Source organism: Phyllostomus hastatus, unplaced genomic scaffold, assembly GCF_019186645.2.
Source record: "Phyllostomus hastatus isolate PE091 unplaced genomic scaffold, TTU_PhHast_1.1 phas_contig_195, whole genome shotgun sequence".
NCBI lineage: Eukaryota > Metazoa > Chordata > Mammalia > Chiroptera > Phyllostomidae > Phyllostomus > Phyllostomus hastatus.
This window is the reverse complement of record NW_025333706.1, coordinates 1,224,945-1,241,002: the sequence shown is the minus strand read 5'-3', so window position 1 is coordinate 1,241,002 and position 16,058 is coordinate 1,224,945. Positions and strand designations below refer to the sequence as shown.

The window sequence follows — 16,058 nt, the reverse complement described above, 5'->3', positions numbered from 1 at the left end:
GAAGAGCCTTGAGGGTAGATTGATTGGCAGAGTGACTAACTCAGGTAGCATCCCTCAAGGTTCTTTGATGGTGGTGCTTACTTGGGGATACACCTCTGCTGGTAATACAGAAATGGTTGCATTATGCCATTAGCATGCATGGAGATAGATGGTGGGCCAGGAAGTATCTTAGCAGCAGAGACAGGTTAGGAAAAATGGGACTTTTCCAACCTCAGGTGAGGCCCGGCAGTGTTTGTTTCCTTCTCCTCTTAGCTCCATGTGGGGCTGTCTCCCTGGCCCAGTCTGAGTGCTCTTGGGAAGCCAGTCCACCTCTCCACAGTGGCCACTTGGTCTTCATTGATGGGTGTGGGCTGGTGTGGTTTGACCATTATTCAGAGGCACCACAGTCTTGGCTGCAAGGTGCTCACCGACACTAGGGGCTGAGCAGGCATTCCTGGATGTCACTGTGGAAGGTGTGGATGCTGGTGAATAGAATAGAAGGCTTGTGCGGATAGTACATGCACCAAAGAGTGAACAGTCAGAAGTCTGACATCAGACTGAGGCAGAAATTGGCGGCCTGAGGTGATGGACTGGTGAACGTTCTTTCTGTCTTGTCAGGAGGGAGGTGACCTGGGGCCTTCGTGGAGCATTTGCCAGAGTGTGTGGATTCTTTAATGGCCACGGCCTCGGGGGAGGCCAGGGTAAAAGGATGGGCTTTGTGTTGGCTCAGGCTGTGCCGACCCAAATTGGACAACAGCCTATGGTTGAGTTGCCCTGCCTCTGACTCTGCTGTGCAATTTTAAGGAACTTTAAGAACAGTATTTTGTGGTTTTAAGACTTTTAAAAAAATCCTGTCTCAGGCCTTGGCTTACTGAGGCTCTGAGGCCTGTCCCTCCTGCTGTGATGGAGAGGAGATTGCCTCATCCCTCTGCCACTGGGCTGAATCTGGGGGCCAGGCACAGGGCAGAGGGGGCCAGTCCCTGGGTGAAACCACACCTGCTCTCCCCCAACCCCTAGCTGTGGGTATTTGGAGGGGTTGTGCGTGCCTGGGGGTACATGCTGCTGCCACAGGTAGCCCAGAGTGCAATCCTGAGCCAGTCTCGGATTCTAGATGGTTCTGGGCAGATTCTGTGATGCATTAACCACCTGGAAAATAGCAAAGAGAAGGAGCCACCATTTCTGAAGTGCCTGCTGTGGGGCCAGGATACCTCTTGTCTCTGCTTTGAGTTCCTGGAGAAGGAAGCATGGGGGCTGCTGCTCCAGGCACCAGGAACATCAGCTATAAGCGCAGTGGGAGACAGAATTTCGCAGAGCGGGGCTCCTAGCCCTGCTCACTGTGACATGCTCCATCCCCGGTGCCATGGACCGTTCCAGAGTCCAGTTGGTCTGTAGGTGATTGCATGGCCCTGGAGGAAGCACTGCAGCTGCAACCATGGCCCTAGACTACTTCCTGTGTTCTGTGAGTCTCTTTCTATTTGACAGCAGTTCCTAAAACCTGTCTCACCAGGTGTGCCTAAGAAAACCTGCTTCTTCCCCTCCTGTACTTGTTTCTGTTAGGATGTGGCCCATGTGGCCATGAAATTCTGGTCAGAACTTTTTCTGCACTGGAGAATATCCATCTGTATCATGAGATCACAGTGCCATTCTGTGTGGCTGTGTTACCATTTTATTTAAGTCCACTCCTATAGTGTGTGTGCGTGCGCACTTTATAATCCTTATTCATGTAGCTTTGTCCCCAGAGGTGGGCTGCATTGTAGCCTCTTCCAGGGAAATAGTTGGGAGAGGTAGAGAGACTGAGAAAGGTGGAGGGGCTGAGGGAGGGGCTGGAGAGGTAGAAGAGCTGAGAGAGGTAGAGGGGCTGAGGGAATGGATAGGAAGATTAAATAGGTGAGAAAGGTGGAGGGGTTGAGGGAGTGATTGGGGAGGAGGAGGGGCTGAGGGAGTACCTGGAGGAGGTGGAGTAGCTGAGAGAGGTAAAGGGACAGTGACCTGTTCTATGTTATACAGCTAGGAAGGGGCAGCACCAGACCTGAATGAAAACGGGCAGGCTGGGCTCCGAGCCCACACCTGGTCAGGACACTTTGCTGCCTCCCCTGTTAGGGGGAGAATAAATACAAATTGAATTAAAGCATTGAATTGGCTTGAAAGAGGTATAAAAAGTGTTTGTGCTACATGACTTGATTGTGTTTTATAGCATACCATGTACTCATATGCCTTTTCAAAAGCAGCTCGACAAACTGGGAAAACTTAGAAAGTTAGATGAACATACAAAGGGTACCCCAAGAAAACTGTAATTTATTTATTAAAAAACTGTATTCTTACATGTTTAAACTTCATCCACTTTCAAAGTACTCTCCATTTGATGCAATACACTTATCGAGATGTTTTTTCCACTGCTCAAAACAGTTTTTGGACTCGTTGATTTTGAATCCTTTTAGTGCTTCTGCCATTTTTTGTTTCACCTCTTCCACATTGGCAAAATGTTTCCCTTTGAGGACTTTTTTCATCAGGAGACACACAAAAAAGTCATTTGGGGTGAGATTGAATAGGGAGGGTGAGGCATGAGGGTCATGCTGTTTTTGGTCAAAACCTGCTGAACACTTAGCGCAGTGTGGGCAGGGCCACTCGTAAATCACCCATCATGAAGTAGACAAATGCTTTGAAGGAATCTTCAAATAAAATTCACTGAAGCCAAAGGCAGCTTCTCACAACAACGCCAGTTGGTACACTGATATAGATGGGGTCCTAGAACACTCAGCTAGCAGGGGAAGTCTGTACTAAAAAGGGCTCACCCTCTCGAACATATTCTGGTTTTAGGGGGGTCCCCAACGTAGAACAGGTCCTGGAACACTGTCAGCCCTGTGCAGTCCCCTTTTGTTTTGGGAGTCAGGTTTGCTTGCTTCTCCTATATTCCTGCTTTGCTATAAGGAAGCAGATTTCAGTGGAATTGGGTTCTTTAATGCTCATGGTGTTTGATCTCAGAAGATGTATCTCTCCAAAAAAATAAGCGAGTCCTAAAATCTGTCAGTGAGGAGAGGTGTACAGGGTCTCCCGGAGTCTGTGGATTCCTCGCTGCTGTGGTGGCCTGTTCAGCCCCTCAGTTGCGCTCTGAAGGCAGTGGTGCCCTGCGGCTAGGTAGGCCTATCCTGATTGTTTGACGGCTTGGCTCATTTATAAAGTTGCTCCTGTCTGAAGGAGGAATTATGAGGTGTGCATTTCTCCCTTTGACTGGATTATCAGCATTGTGAAGTGGTCAAGTTGGGAGCAGAAGACTTTGTCTAACCTGACAGAATTTTAAAGGGGAAAAGATAATTCAGTGAAAGTAAAAGAAGAAAGCAAGTCCCTGCTGTGTCAAAGATGTCTATGACACCACCTGAGACCTTGAGCAAACTTTAAAAATTAGTTATTTAAACCCTAAGGAATATTAGCTTCAATATGGCCTCAGCTAGCTTTACTTTTTGGTCAGTACATCATTAGTAAGAGTGTATCTTTTCATTTTATGAGATAACTTTCAGCATAAAAGGAATCTCTTTTCTTGTTTACTAGTGGGTTTGTTTTTCAGTCCCCCCCTTGTAAGTCATGGAAATTGTGTAGGATGAATCCGAGAAGAAGGAAGCAAACCTGTCAGTGTGATGAGTCTGAGTCTTGAGTCTGTTCCCCACTCCCTGAGGACAGAGCTTTACAACCATCTCACGGTATCTGCTGTGTGACACCCAGACATCTGCAAATAGGCTCTGCAGTCTAGATAGAAAAGCTCCTTGGTCAAGTTTTGCTAGTGGTTAAAGTCAGTCTTTAAAAAAAATGCATTTTAGTTGATAATTGGCAATGATCTGATTTCCAACATTGTCAAATTTCGTTGGAACATCACACAGCCATGAAATCATGCTGGAGAGTATGGGACACACATGGGACGATGGCACATGCAGAGACTCGTGGGGACAACAGCACAGCTCCCACAGGGGCCCCGCCCAGCCTCCCACCTGCCCATGGGCAGTGGCTGCTTGCTTGTTTTTTGGACTTCCAGGTTTCTGTTTCTGCTGCCTTGTGGCTGCAAGTCTTCCTCTCCCCCAAAAACTCCCCACACCAGGGTACTGTGGGCCCCTTGTGGCCTGCCCTCCCCCAGGCCCTGTACACCCACTCAGTTTAGCCCTGTCTTACAGAAGTTGTCATGAATGCTCTCCCCTGTTTCAGTTACTTAGGAGTTGTTCCAACAAAGTAACAGAATAACCAGAAATGATGTTAAGTCTGTCTGCTGTTCTTAAAATTTTACATCTGGTGAAATCCATGTAGTAAACTGCAAAATGGGAATTATGTAATTATTAATTAATAATAAAGTTATGATAGCCCTTTTTTGAAATTGTCAAAAATATGCTTTCTGTATTTTCCAGGTTTTTTACATTTAATATATCTTCTAATATCAGATTAAAAATACCTTAATTAGCAAACCACATTATTAAGGTAAGCACTCAGATAGTATTAAAAACAAATAGTGAAAAATGAAATACACTCTGCCCGGGTCAGTGTGGCTGTCGGTTGGAGCATCTTCCCATTGTCAGAAAGGTTGTGGATCTGTCTATTCATGGTCAGGGTGCATACGAGACAGCAACCAGTCAGTGTTATTCTTCCTGAAAAAAATGAAATATACTCCTACTCCAGACCTAAGCCATTCTCTAGTCACTCACTCCCAACAGGTCCTAGATTAAATTCTAATCTAATCAAATAGCTCTCTTTTTTTATTAAATTATACACATATACAGATGGGCACATACACTGTGGCTGCACAAATAGGAATGTACTGTAACACTGCTTAGAACCTTGATTTTTACTGATCTAAGTATCTTGGACAGACTTTCACCTTAGTGGCTGCTTATTCTTTTCAACAGCCACATAGTGTTCCAACCTAGGGATTGCCACAGTTCATATACAATTACATACATGTGTCTACAGAAATATACACACCCACATACAAACACAGATGGATTTCTAGATTTTCCTGTTGGGCATCTTTTGCACATATGGGTGTGTCCACACTGGTTGCTGGCGGGGAACTGCTGGGTCAGAGGTTCTCGCAGGTGTTGCCCAGGGGCCTGCAGGAAGTTGCCCTGTGTGTGTAAGTACTGCCAGGCCACTTACTAGTGCACAACATAGCCAGCTGTCTTGTGCTGCTCTTCTGCAGTGATGGGACACGGCATCTGGCTCTAATGTACAAACCTACCCTACACAGGACAAGTGGGGTGAAGTGTTGATTGCCATTGAGGGTCTCCATTTCACTGACCTGGGAACTGAGAGGGGTTCTGGGCTGGGTGAGGAGGTTGAATAGAAGGGGCTTGAGACCTCCTCCCAGTCTCTACCAGCAGAGTGTGGCTGTGGGCTCAGGGACACCAGGGCGCTGAGCCTGAGCTTCCGTGGGCAGGAGGAGGCTGGCGGAGCCCCAAGACACTTTGCAGGAGGGCACTTAGATGTACTGGCAGCCAAATCCTGCTTTTATATCCTACCACGTCTTTTCAGCAGCTGTTCCCAGGTATGAAGAATCACCACTGGTACTTAGGTAGTGCTTTCAAGTTGCCACACTCTGCTTTAAGCTCTTCACAAGGTTACTTCTGGGTTCTCGAAACAATCAAATGTTTCAGGCACTACTGTTATGCCCACTTTCTGGATAAAGAAACAGACCCAGAGAGGCCCAGAAATGTCCCCAAGGACACACAGCTGGTTAATGGAGAAGCCTGGCCGGTAACCCAGGTCATCCTTCCTGCAGAGCCCCATGCTCTGGCCACATCCCACCTGTGCCTTCTCCACATGCTAAAGAGAAGACCTGGCTGCTGCTGGGTAAGGGGCTTTCTGAAGGGAGGTCACAGCTGCAGAACTCAAGCGAGATGCAAAGGCAAAGACCCGCTGTACCCTGGCCCTTTGCTGCTGTCATGAGCAGCCATCAGGCCTGGGCGTCAAGGCTCCCACACTCCTACCCTGCTGGGGGGTAAAGGCATGTTTCTCACCAGGGAGAGGGAAACAATTCTTTTCTGACTTAATTTTATTATTTTGTTTTGCAAATGGACCTTACATTCTTTATAGGTACCTGTTATAAGAAGTTAGGAGAAGCTTAGTGAAAACTATATGGTTAGTAATTACAGGAGGAATGATGAGGACCCCAGCTCATGGGGTCCATGTCATTATGGAGGAAAATGAGACATTCACACAGGCTACCGAATCCGGTGGAGGAACAGGCATGGCACGGCTTTTCTGTCAAGGGGAGCAAAAGTCTGGTCCTCTCTCCAATGAGCTTTTATTGTCTTACTGGGCACATTACAAGAAGGTCCTCATTAACTATGCACAGGCTTGCTTTAGGTGGTTACCTTATACAGAAGACAAAGGAGAGGATGTTGGTAATCACATCACAGAAGAGGGATATTTGCAAATGAAAAGGCAAAAGTAGTTGGACAGGTTACACTCATCCTTGGAAGGTTTAGCATGGTTTTTAGGAAGTTGCTTTGCAGTAAATGTCCTCAATTCAGGGTGAGGGAGTTTTAGCAAAAAGCAAGACTCAAAGCGGCCTAGGTACATTGCAGGCCTGATTCCCCACGGAAGAACCTATCCGTGGGCGTGGGTCCTGTGCATCTGCTAGTGGGAGCTGGGTCCACGCCACGCAGAACAGTCTACCACAGAGAAATATGTATTTTGTGATCTTTAGTGTGTAATAACTAATTATATAGAGCTTGTGGGGTTTTAGCTTGAAAAGGAAGAAAAATTGCCTTGATGAAGTGTGTAGACAGCTAGGGGTTGAGGCCTCTGTGGTTGACTGAGGCCGGAAATATGTATTTTTACCAAGGAACCGCAGGGGCTAGAAGCCGTTTGCGGAGGTGACATATGGAAAGTTGGCTTGAAGGAGGAAATGAGGATGCCCAGTGCACTGAGAGAGGTTATTAAGAGTGCAGACCCCTGGCCTGTGTTGTGTGTTCATTACCAGGAAACGAAGGTGAATAGGGTATGTGCTTGTCCAACCACAAAACAAGCAACTCTGGGCTTTTATTTATTAAAATAGCAAAGCCTTATTTAATTTCTAGAAGACAGACATTTTTCTGTTTATGATTTGTAGTGTTCATGTTGTTTACACGAATCACTCTTTTTCCCAAGACATCTCCAGATGGCTTCTGGACCTCGTCTGTCTGTGTGACAGGAAACCCTCACAGTTCTTCAGGTTTGCCCCTCACGTGTCCATCAAATAAGCCAGCGTCTCCCCTGGCATTCAAATGGAAGACAGCAGTTCTGTGTGCTGAGTGGATGTGGCCTTGTCCAGGACACTTGCCTACTTGCTAAGATGTGAAGTTATTTTTGCTGACAAGGCAAAAGTAGTTGGACAGGTTACATTCATCCTTGGAAGGTTTAGCATGGTTTTTGATTATGATCAAAAGGATCAGCAGCAGGGGCAGCAGTGCTGCTGGGAAAAAGTCAGAGACAGCCACTGCTGTGGGAAAGGCCTAGACTCAGTCTTTGAAAGCCTTACCACAGTGGGTCCTGATGAATCCTAACCATTTTCTCCTGTCACTTTGGGATCTCATTTGCTAATGTGAGGTTTCTGCTTAGGGTGCAGGGGACATGTCAGGCTCCAAGGGGCCCCAGGTGACCCTGGAAATCATGTGCCATTGGTGGACATGTAAGAGTGGTATGCACTCTGGTCTCTGTTCTGTGAGCATGCTTGGTCCCACTTGTCGAGGCTATGAGGGAGAGAAAGGGCACGAGCTTTGTTCCTGGGAGCCCCTCCTACTTCTTAGCTGTCTTCAGAGAAATGTCAAGAATTGTTTAAGCTCTTAAAGTAAAAGAAATTAATACTCCAATGACAAATAATGCTAGAATTTGATTCTCAGGTTTAAAAAGTATGCTGGATCATATGCAGCCATAGAGGAGTCAGCATCCATTTAACCAACTGCTAAGCCTTCATTAATCCTACACAGTGACCTTTGGTTTCGCCATTCTGATTGTCTTTGTTGAATAATTGGTGATTTTACTGGACTTGGGTCCCTGTATTGAGGGCTGTGTCCTGCACTGTGCAGGGATAACAAGCACCCCAGAAACCTTGCTGCACCAATGTGGAAATTCTTCTGTTTGGCTTAAAAACAGCAATCAAAAACAAAGAAAATTAAAAAGCTAAACAGGTTCTTTAGGAAATCACTTTCTTGTAAATATTTTGTATTTATATTTTGCTTTCTCTTTCATTGCCTCACACCTTTGGGTTTCAAGGAGGATGAGTTCTAAAGGATATATCGGAAGTTAATGGACAATTCAGGGATACTTTTAATTAATGACTGTAACTGTGGTTCATTTTGTGGGAAAGTGGCAACTGTCAGGGACTGGAGATGAGCTCTGTACCTGGGTGACCAGCTGAGTAGTGTGTCCTTTGTTTATGGATGAATGATTGCATATTCACTCCATTTGTACAAGTGCATGAATGCCATGCCAATCCTGGGTCAGAGGGTCCAGAACGTAAAAAAAAGTTAGACATTTCTTTTTAATACTGTCCCAGAATTGATGCTGACTTTATATGGATGGATAACTTAAGTGTTTAAATGTTCTTGTTTCCCATTATTTCCAGAACAAAGATTTCTAAAGACTTCTTCCTAGAAACGATTGCGAAGTTTCAAGAGGCACAAGATAAAGGTAAAGTCTTTTTCTTCCCTTAATCTGTATTCCAGTTTATCAAAGTTGACACTTTGTGGAAGCCTCAGTGAGATTCAGCAGAAAGTTGGATGTTGGTCCCTGCACGTTCCGAGGGGCCCAAACCTGGGCTTGGCCACTGTCCCTTGGGTTGGCTCAAGGTGGACCCCAGGGGCCAGGAGGTACGGTACACCTGGACCTCCATGCATCACCTGATTTTCCTTCCTCTTCCCTTACCTCTCCTGGCCTGTGCTGCTTCACCAGTGTTCTGGCTGTCGGTCGCTCTCTAAGCCTGGAAATGCTCCATCTTCTCTTTGGGAGCACATGGGTGTTGTCTGTGAGGTCCAATGCAAAAAGAGGGATTTCAATGTCATTATGCCCTGGATTTGGGCATAATTTTGTGATTAATTTTAATTTTGGTCCATTAATACATGGTCAACCATGTATTTTCAGGTTTAGAGGAAAGAGAAATGCCAGTTTAATTTATAAAAACAAAAGGAAATCCCACATCTCATCTCACCCTCTTCTGTAACTCGAGTGTCATGAGTGGACCAGCAGGACTATCGCTCTGCTGCCAGCAGGGTCCTGGGTATTGACCATGCGTGTGGCACACAGCTCATGCCAGTTTGGTGGGCAGCAGTCATGATGCAGCTTTACTTCCGGACACTTGGCACTTTCTGCTTGTTGGCTGGTCACAGACAGACACATGTTGTTAATGGCCTGGTCTGCTGGGCTGAGCCCCAAATTTTCTTATTGGTGTGTCAGGTCGTGACATTAACTAGGAATTCCAAACTCTAGAATTTATGCTCCCAGGATTTTTCCCCCTATATCATTTGTCTTTGAATTTTGCTTGCTGCACTGTCAGTTTATCGTACCAGGCAGGGGTCCCCACTGCTCTGGGTACCCACCCTGCATATGCATGCCCCTCTCAGCATGTGCCTTTCATCACTGCTGGTTGATTCATAGTCAGTTGGTTGGTGTGTGTATGTGTGTCCCTCACCTCACTGCCCTGTCCCCTCCCTATCTCCCATCAGCATACACAGTACACATGTGCCAGGTTTGGGTGAGGGAACAAGGTTGAGGCATGTATGGCAACCTGACTGGCTTGTTTGCCCGTGCAAGGTGGCTGGAGAGGGAAGCAGGGGTCCTGGGGTGCAGGGGTCCTGGGGTGGTGTCCTGGATGATGTTATCCAGAGTGAGTGCAGCCCACCTCCAGGGCTGTGCACGTCTCCATGTAGCTGGAGTGCTGCTCCCAGCAATCTGCCCTGGGAAACTGCAGTTGAAACATAAACTCTTTGTTGTGGGCATATGACACAGAGAGCTCCTGAAATCTATACTGATTCCTGAGGGGACAAGGCCATTACTTTGAGGTGGTGACATGAGCACCATAGCTAGAGTTGGGTAAGGGGACCAGAGGTGGGGGAGAGAGACATGACAGGGGGCATGGGTTGGGGACGGGAGGCCAGGGGTATAGGTGGGGACATGGGTTAGGAGACAGCCTGGGGTTATGCAAGGGAACATGACCATGGGGACAGCTTAGGGGTGGCATTGGTCGGATATAGTCTTAGGTGATTACCTCACACTCTGCTCTCAGCTGAGAGGAGAAGGTGTGGGCAGGTGCATGTCCTCCATTGTCCTGACCACATGGCCTGGAGGTAGAGGAGGGCTTCAACTGTCTTGTTTTTTCATAAACCCCTTAGTCAAGAAGCCAGAATAGGCTGCCCCAGCAGTCATCTACAGCTGTCACCTAGGATCTCCTTTCATGGGTTCCCTGGAGAGTCCAGTGAGGGCACTTTTAATGTCAGCTAGCATCCTGTTGCTGACGGGCACTGACACATTATGTGTGGTAGTGAGCAGTGTCCCCTCTGTGACCCATTCCTACTGTCCAGATAACTGGTTCTAGGAAGGGAAACCAAGGTGTGAGGTGGGTGTGACAGACAGCACCTGCAGTCCTCAGTTCCTGCCTCCCCAGACACCAGCCTGCAGTCACCATTTGCATCTGAGAATGCAACACTAGATCAGATTGTTGTGCTCATCAGAACAGCGTGCATACCGTACCACACATGTGTGGATATGCACACATGCATGCACACACACATGACTCTGCATAACATGTGCCCACATTCATGCACACATGCGATTTACGCACAAAGATTAACCTATACCTGAATGCACACGTGTGTGCAAACACAGATGCTTGTACATGTATGTCACACTTATATAATGTGCACACAGATGCACACACATAGAACTCAGATGTATACAAGTGCACAGGCATGTATGCACACATGTGTACACAGAGATGTATGTACAGAGTTTCATGAGCCAGCCCTTACCCTTGCTGCTTGCTGTTTGCTGGGTACACCTGTTTTCTTTGCCACAGCCTCCTGGCTGATTCAAGGCCATTCTGGTGTCAAGCTACCATGTGAATGGCACTGAGTGATGGGCTCAGAGACCCCCTGGCTTCTGTTCTCCAGGTATAGAACTGGATCGTCACTCCTTGTGAACCAGCACAATTGTGTATAGGTAATGGGAGTATCATGTGTGACCCTGTCTTCCTGATGGGCCCCCTGTCTGTGTGTGAAAGGAAGCACTTCACATGGGAAGGTGAAATACTACTGCTGACACTCAGCTCACCAGCCCTGCCAGATACCTCCACTCCTCAGAATTGCCCAGGAAAGCCAGCAGAATGGGCACTTTATACTATTGTTTCCATTTAAATATTTAGGCTGTGATTCCTAATGTGAGATCCCCTCTGTGGTTGCAGAGCCAGGCTGCTGGTGGAGTGCATGGTGGCAGCATGTCGGTATAGGTGTGGGGTGTGCTTTGCTTAGCCAGTTTTAAATTATAAAAAATAATGCATACAGACCTCAGTGTCCTACAGCTGTGTGGAGTTTTTGCAGAGTATTCAGCAGTCACTGGGCACTTGGGAATGCTTAATGAGTGGGTTGCATTAATAGCACAACACTGTGTGAGAGACTTCACCTAGCCTGGGCTCCTGAATCCACCTGGTGCCCAACTTCCCATGGAGGGCAGGAGAGCAGTGTCCCCACCCAAGGCCAGGGGCCAAGGGTAACATGTCTCCTACATAGTGAGCACTTCTGAGAGTTCCTCTGCAGACAGTGAGCACTCACAGACTCTCCATGAGGCAGCCTCTCTTCCTCCTGGTACATCTGGTTTTACACTTGGAGTTTGGGTTAAACCCTTGCTGCGGGGTACCTAGCCAGTCATCCCTCTGGATCCCAAGAGCAGGGCTTGGCGTGCAGACTGGCGCCCGTTTCTGCAAGTGGTTGGGTTGGTACATAGCCACATGCTATTATGGTGGACTTGAGTAGCAGGGATGACACTGCAGGACTCAAGAAGCTGACAGTAATGTCTCTCTGGCCCTTTGTGGCAAAGGGGTGCTGCGTCTGCCCAGTATGTGCCAGTCCCAGGAGAAAATGAGGAACTGAGTGCTCCCTGACCTCAAGGGCTAATAGTAGGTCAGGATGGGGAATAGACACCAGATGAGTGGGAGCCTGGCTGGGTGGGCCTCCAGGCCCAGAAGAATAAGTGCAGAGGGGGTGCTGGTGAGGAAGGTGGAGGCAGATGAAGATGTGAGCAGATGAGGCTCAGTGGTGCCCGGTGTTTCCCCAGCAGGTGAGTCCCTTTGGTGAAAGTCCTATCAGTTCCTCTTTAGGAAATGGAGCTGGGCAATGGTTGTGCCCCATTGACATGTGTAAAAATAAAGAAAAGAAAAAGAAAAAGGAACCTTTTAAGCTCACAGGGCTACTGAGGACTAGTATGCTATCTGCTGAACTTTGGGGGCCATACAAGGACACTGGGGGCACAAGAAGAGACACAAGAGGTGACTTCCCCAGATGGGATGATGAAAGGGCTTCCTGGAAGCAGTGACTTGACTAGTTGGACAGGAAGCCAAAACTCCTAAAAGCCTTTTGGAAGGTTTGGTTTGTCCTGATGTATAGGGGAGCGAGGTAGGACAGGCAGCTGGATAAGTACTAGTGTATGGGCAGTTGTCAGGGGCCTCCATGGAGGAAGGAATGAGGAAACTTGCTGCCCCTTGGATATCATTGAGGTGTGGTGAAGTCAGGAGTCTAGCAGTGCTGATGGGGTCAGGGGAAGGTTCCAGAGAGGAGCCTGAGGTGTCAGAGAGGAGCCTGAGGTGTCAGTTGGACTGATAGACCTGGAGGTGGTTTTCTTGGTGCGGGGGTGGGGGGGGGGTGGTGGGAGAATGAGAAGGAGGTGGCGATGGCCAACTCCCAGGGCCTATCTTAAAGAAGGGGAAACTCAGTGAGGAGGTCAAGCACCAGCAAACCCATGGAGCCTTCTGGGGACAGTGTGACTACAAAGTGTGGGATGGGTTCTGCTGTAACTTAACTTCACTCCCCAAATGTACTGGGCAAGGGTCCTGCCTCTGCTCAGCCGGTATGTTGGTTTGAGCTCCTTCCTGAGAAGTAGTAAGAGACCGTCTCAGACTCTTACTGGGATCCTAGTGGGCCAGTGAGTCAGGGCAGGCCCTGTGATGGATCACCTGATTTACTGATCTGGAGCCAGCTAGCCTGCAGCTCATGTCAAGGAACCTTGCAGATGGCACCTGGGGCAGGTAGAGTGCAGCTGCCCCAGCTCCACAGTTTCTCACTTCAGCCTGTGCTTTCAATGAGGTATTTCTTAGTGGCAAATGAACCCATGTCCACTGTTTCCCTGGAGCACAGACTTTTCAGGGAGGCTGGAAGAATTGGCCCATTGGGGATGGAGGCCCTGTCCCCTGCAGGAAGTCAGCCACTTCTGCATGAAAAGGTCACACGCGTGCTTGTGTGTGCACATGCACATATTTCAGCCTCTGCTGCCCTCTGGCCATTCACTCTGGCTATCTTTCTTGATGAGCAGTACACCTTGAGAAGCCAAAGTCTCTGAGGGAAACTGAAACTCTGTTCCTCTCTTATCGCATGACCAGCTGGGTAGGCAGGTGAGCATTTGTCCCCAGGTCTGGCTCCCCCGTCTGTCCTGCATTCCTGGTGGCCTCAGGGGATGGAAGCATTGACCCTTGTAACTCCGGCATTGCTACAGAGCATCTGGGGTGCATTGTCTGTCCCCCTTGGAGTTTTGTGTATCCCTGTCCCCTCAGCAACTCAGCAGACAGAGCCCATGGCTGGAGCTGTGGGGAGAGCAGAGCTCTGGAGGATATTGAGCAAACAGAAAGTAGGCCATATTGCCACATATCCTGACTGGTCACCCCTTCCTTTTGGCTTTCTTCCAGAGTTTCTGCGGAAGGTCGGAAAGAAGCACACCATTTAAGAATAGAACCGAGAGTCCTGTGACATTGGCAGTGGTGAGAGCCACCTGACCCCACCCAGTGTGCTGGGAAATGTGGGTCCTCAGGGGTCACAGTGCCCATCAGTTCCAGGAAGTACTGCAGGTCACAGTTCTGGGGCTCTGAGCAGCCTCCACTCGGACCCTCACTGTGGCCTTCCCTGCCCACAGGCATTTGCTGCTGAAGTCCCTGCCGCAGCCCCTGCCGATGAGGATGTGTGCCCCCACTGGGGGGCTGCTCATTGCCCTCACCATGGTATTTGAGGCAGCTGTGGCATTTGCACCCATACCTAGGATCATCTGGGAGCACAGAGGTGAGGGCAGAAATGAGTCAGGTGCTAAGGGCATCTGCTCCTGATGCTGAGATGCATGTTCACCATTGGCTGGCTGGCTCTGTGCTCTTGGCACTTGTATGTGAGCAGGCAGTCTGTACCACCTGTTGCAGGAGGTATTTGGTAACCGGAAACACTTGTGGGACTGGTAGGGCCTGCTGATCTGGTTTCTAAATCCAGGGCCCCTAAAGGAAGCCCATTTCCCTGCCTGGTGATGTTTGGTGTCCACTGTCTTAGGCAAAAACCACACTGGGTCCTGTTTTAAGGACATTAATTTTGTGCAGCAGAGCTTCAGGCTGGGGGTTCCTATTTGCTGTTTATTAGTTTCTTTTGTATTTATTTCTTCTCTTGGGAGCTGCGTCTTGGGACTGGAACCCTGGCTTTCCAGGCTCAAAGCCTGCAGAGCTGGGCTGTCCACAAGAGTTGTGGGCAGGCGGTGTGCTGGGAAGACCTGCGTCCTGTGGCCTCAGTCTCTGATGTTGGTACTTGGAAAAGCAGGAAGCATGAACTCCTAACCCCTGAATGAATACACAGAAAGCCAAGTTCAAAACACTCACATTGATGCTGGGGTGGTTAAAAAGAAGCAACAGCTCCTTAGAAAACAATGCCAATATATATCACCCCTAGTAGCTAATGATTACATTCTTCCTGTTCCTAAATAGCTGTTGATCAATTAATTAGGTAGTAAAGGAAAATGTCACTTCTTTCTCTGCTTTGTAAGTTTGTGTTGGTTATCTCTGAAAAATACTTGGATTAAGGGATATATTCACTGAATCAATTTAATTAAAGGTAATTTTTTTTTACTGAAAATCCTAAATAGTTAAAATCTTTATGTACCCCATCTGTGGATGGTTCAACACACATAGATAAGAATTTCATTCAAGGTGGACAGAGCTGCCATGGTCAGCAGCTTGAGTTGTGTCTGGCCTGCAGACTCCTGACAGGTCCCAGGTCACACTGCCAGGCGGTCACACTGCCAGGAGGACATGCTGCTGGAGGTCACACTGAGTGCAAGGTTTGGAACTCTCAGCTGGTGGGAACAGAAAGAGAAGTCTGACCATAGCACTAGTCAAGCACAGTGGGGCCTCACAGGGGACCCACACACTTGGTGGCTGCCTCATTAGAACTGCTCCACCCAGAGGTGCCTGAGCTCTGGCCCTGGAGGGTGGGGGTATGGCAGTATGGCAGTGCTGAAGTGAGAACAGATGTTCAGGGTGTGCCCAGGCTCAGAAATACCTAATGCACTCTCCTCACCCTGACTCCTCTCTCCCCAGAGGTGCAGCTGGTGAAGTTTCACCAGCCAGGCATCTTCAACTACTCAGCCTTGCTGCTGAGTGAGGACAAGGACACCCTGTACGTGGGCGCCCGGGAAGCTGTGTTTGCTGTGAACGCACTTGACATCGCCCAGAAGCAGCATGAGGTATGGCCTGGCTTCCAGCTCCCCTGCGGTCTGGGCTGCAGACCTTTGCAGTGTTTTCTGCTCAAATCAGCACATGCGGTTCCTCCCCAATCATCAGGCCCTTCCTTGGCCATGCTTAGCCTGTGGCAGGCCTCAGATGTCCTGTCTAAAGAGCAACCTCCCCTCCAGTCAGTGGGCCAAGGGCCCTGTCATCTGGCAGCTTTCTTCCTGCACTGTGTCCACGCCACCCCAATCTTAGATGTTCCTGGCAGCCTTATCCACAGACTACCCACCCTCTTTTCAGCTTGAATGTCTGCAGTTATTATTAAGGACAAGCTCAAGGGTACACAGGAGTGGAGAGAGTGATGCGCTGGACCCTCTGCCTATTGCAG

The 16,058-nt window shown here is 48.5% G+C and overlaps 1 protein-coding gene across 6 annotated transcripts in view; it reads left to right on the top strand.

The window, feature by feature from the left end:
• Nucleotides 1-16,058, top strand: part of SEMA4D (semaphorin 4D) — a 113,247-nt gene that overhangs the window by 59,576 nt on the left and 37,613 nt on the right. For all 6 annotated transcript variants that reach the window (XM_045833875.1, XM_045833869.1, XM_045833870.1 and 3 more), the window contains 4 exons: nucleotides 8,564-8,628; nucleotides 13,883-13,954; nucleotides 14,107-14,249; nucleotides 15,542-15,687. In XM_045833875.1, the coding sequence (XP_045689831.1) occupies nucleotides 14,144-14,249; nucleotides 15,542-15,687 (252 nt within the window). In that variant the 5' untranslated portion in view covers nucleotides 8,564-8,628; nucleotides 13,883-13,954; nucleotides 14,107-14,143. The remainder of the gene's footprint in view (nucleotides 1-8,563; nucleotides 8,629-13,882; nucleotides 13,955-14,106; nucleotides 14,250-15,541; nucleotides 15,688-16,058) is intronic.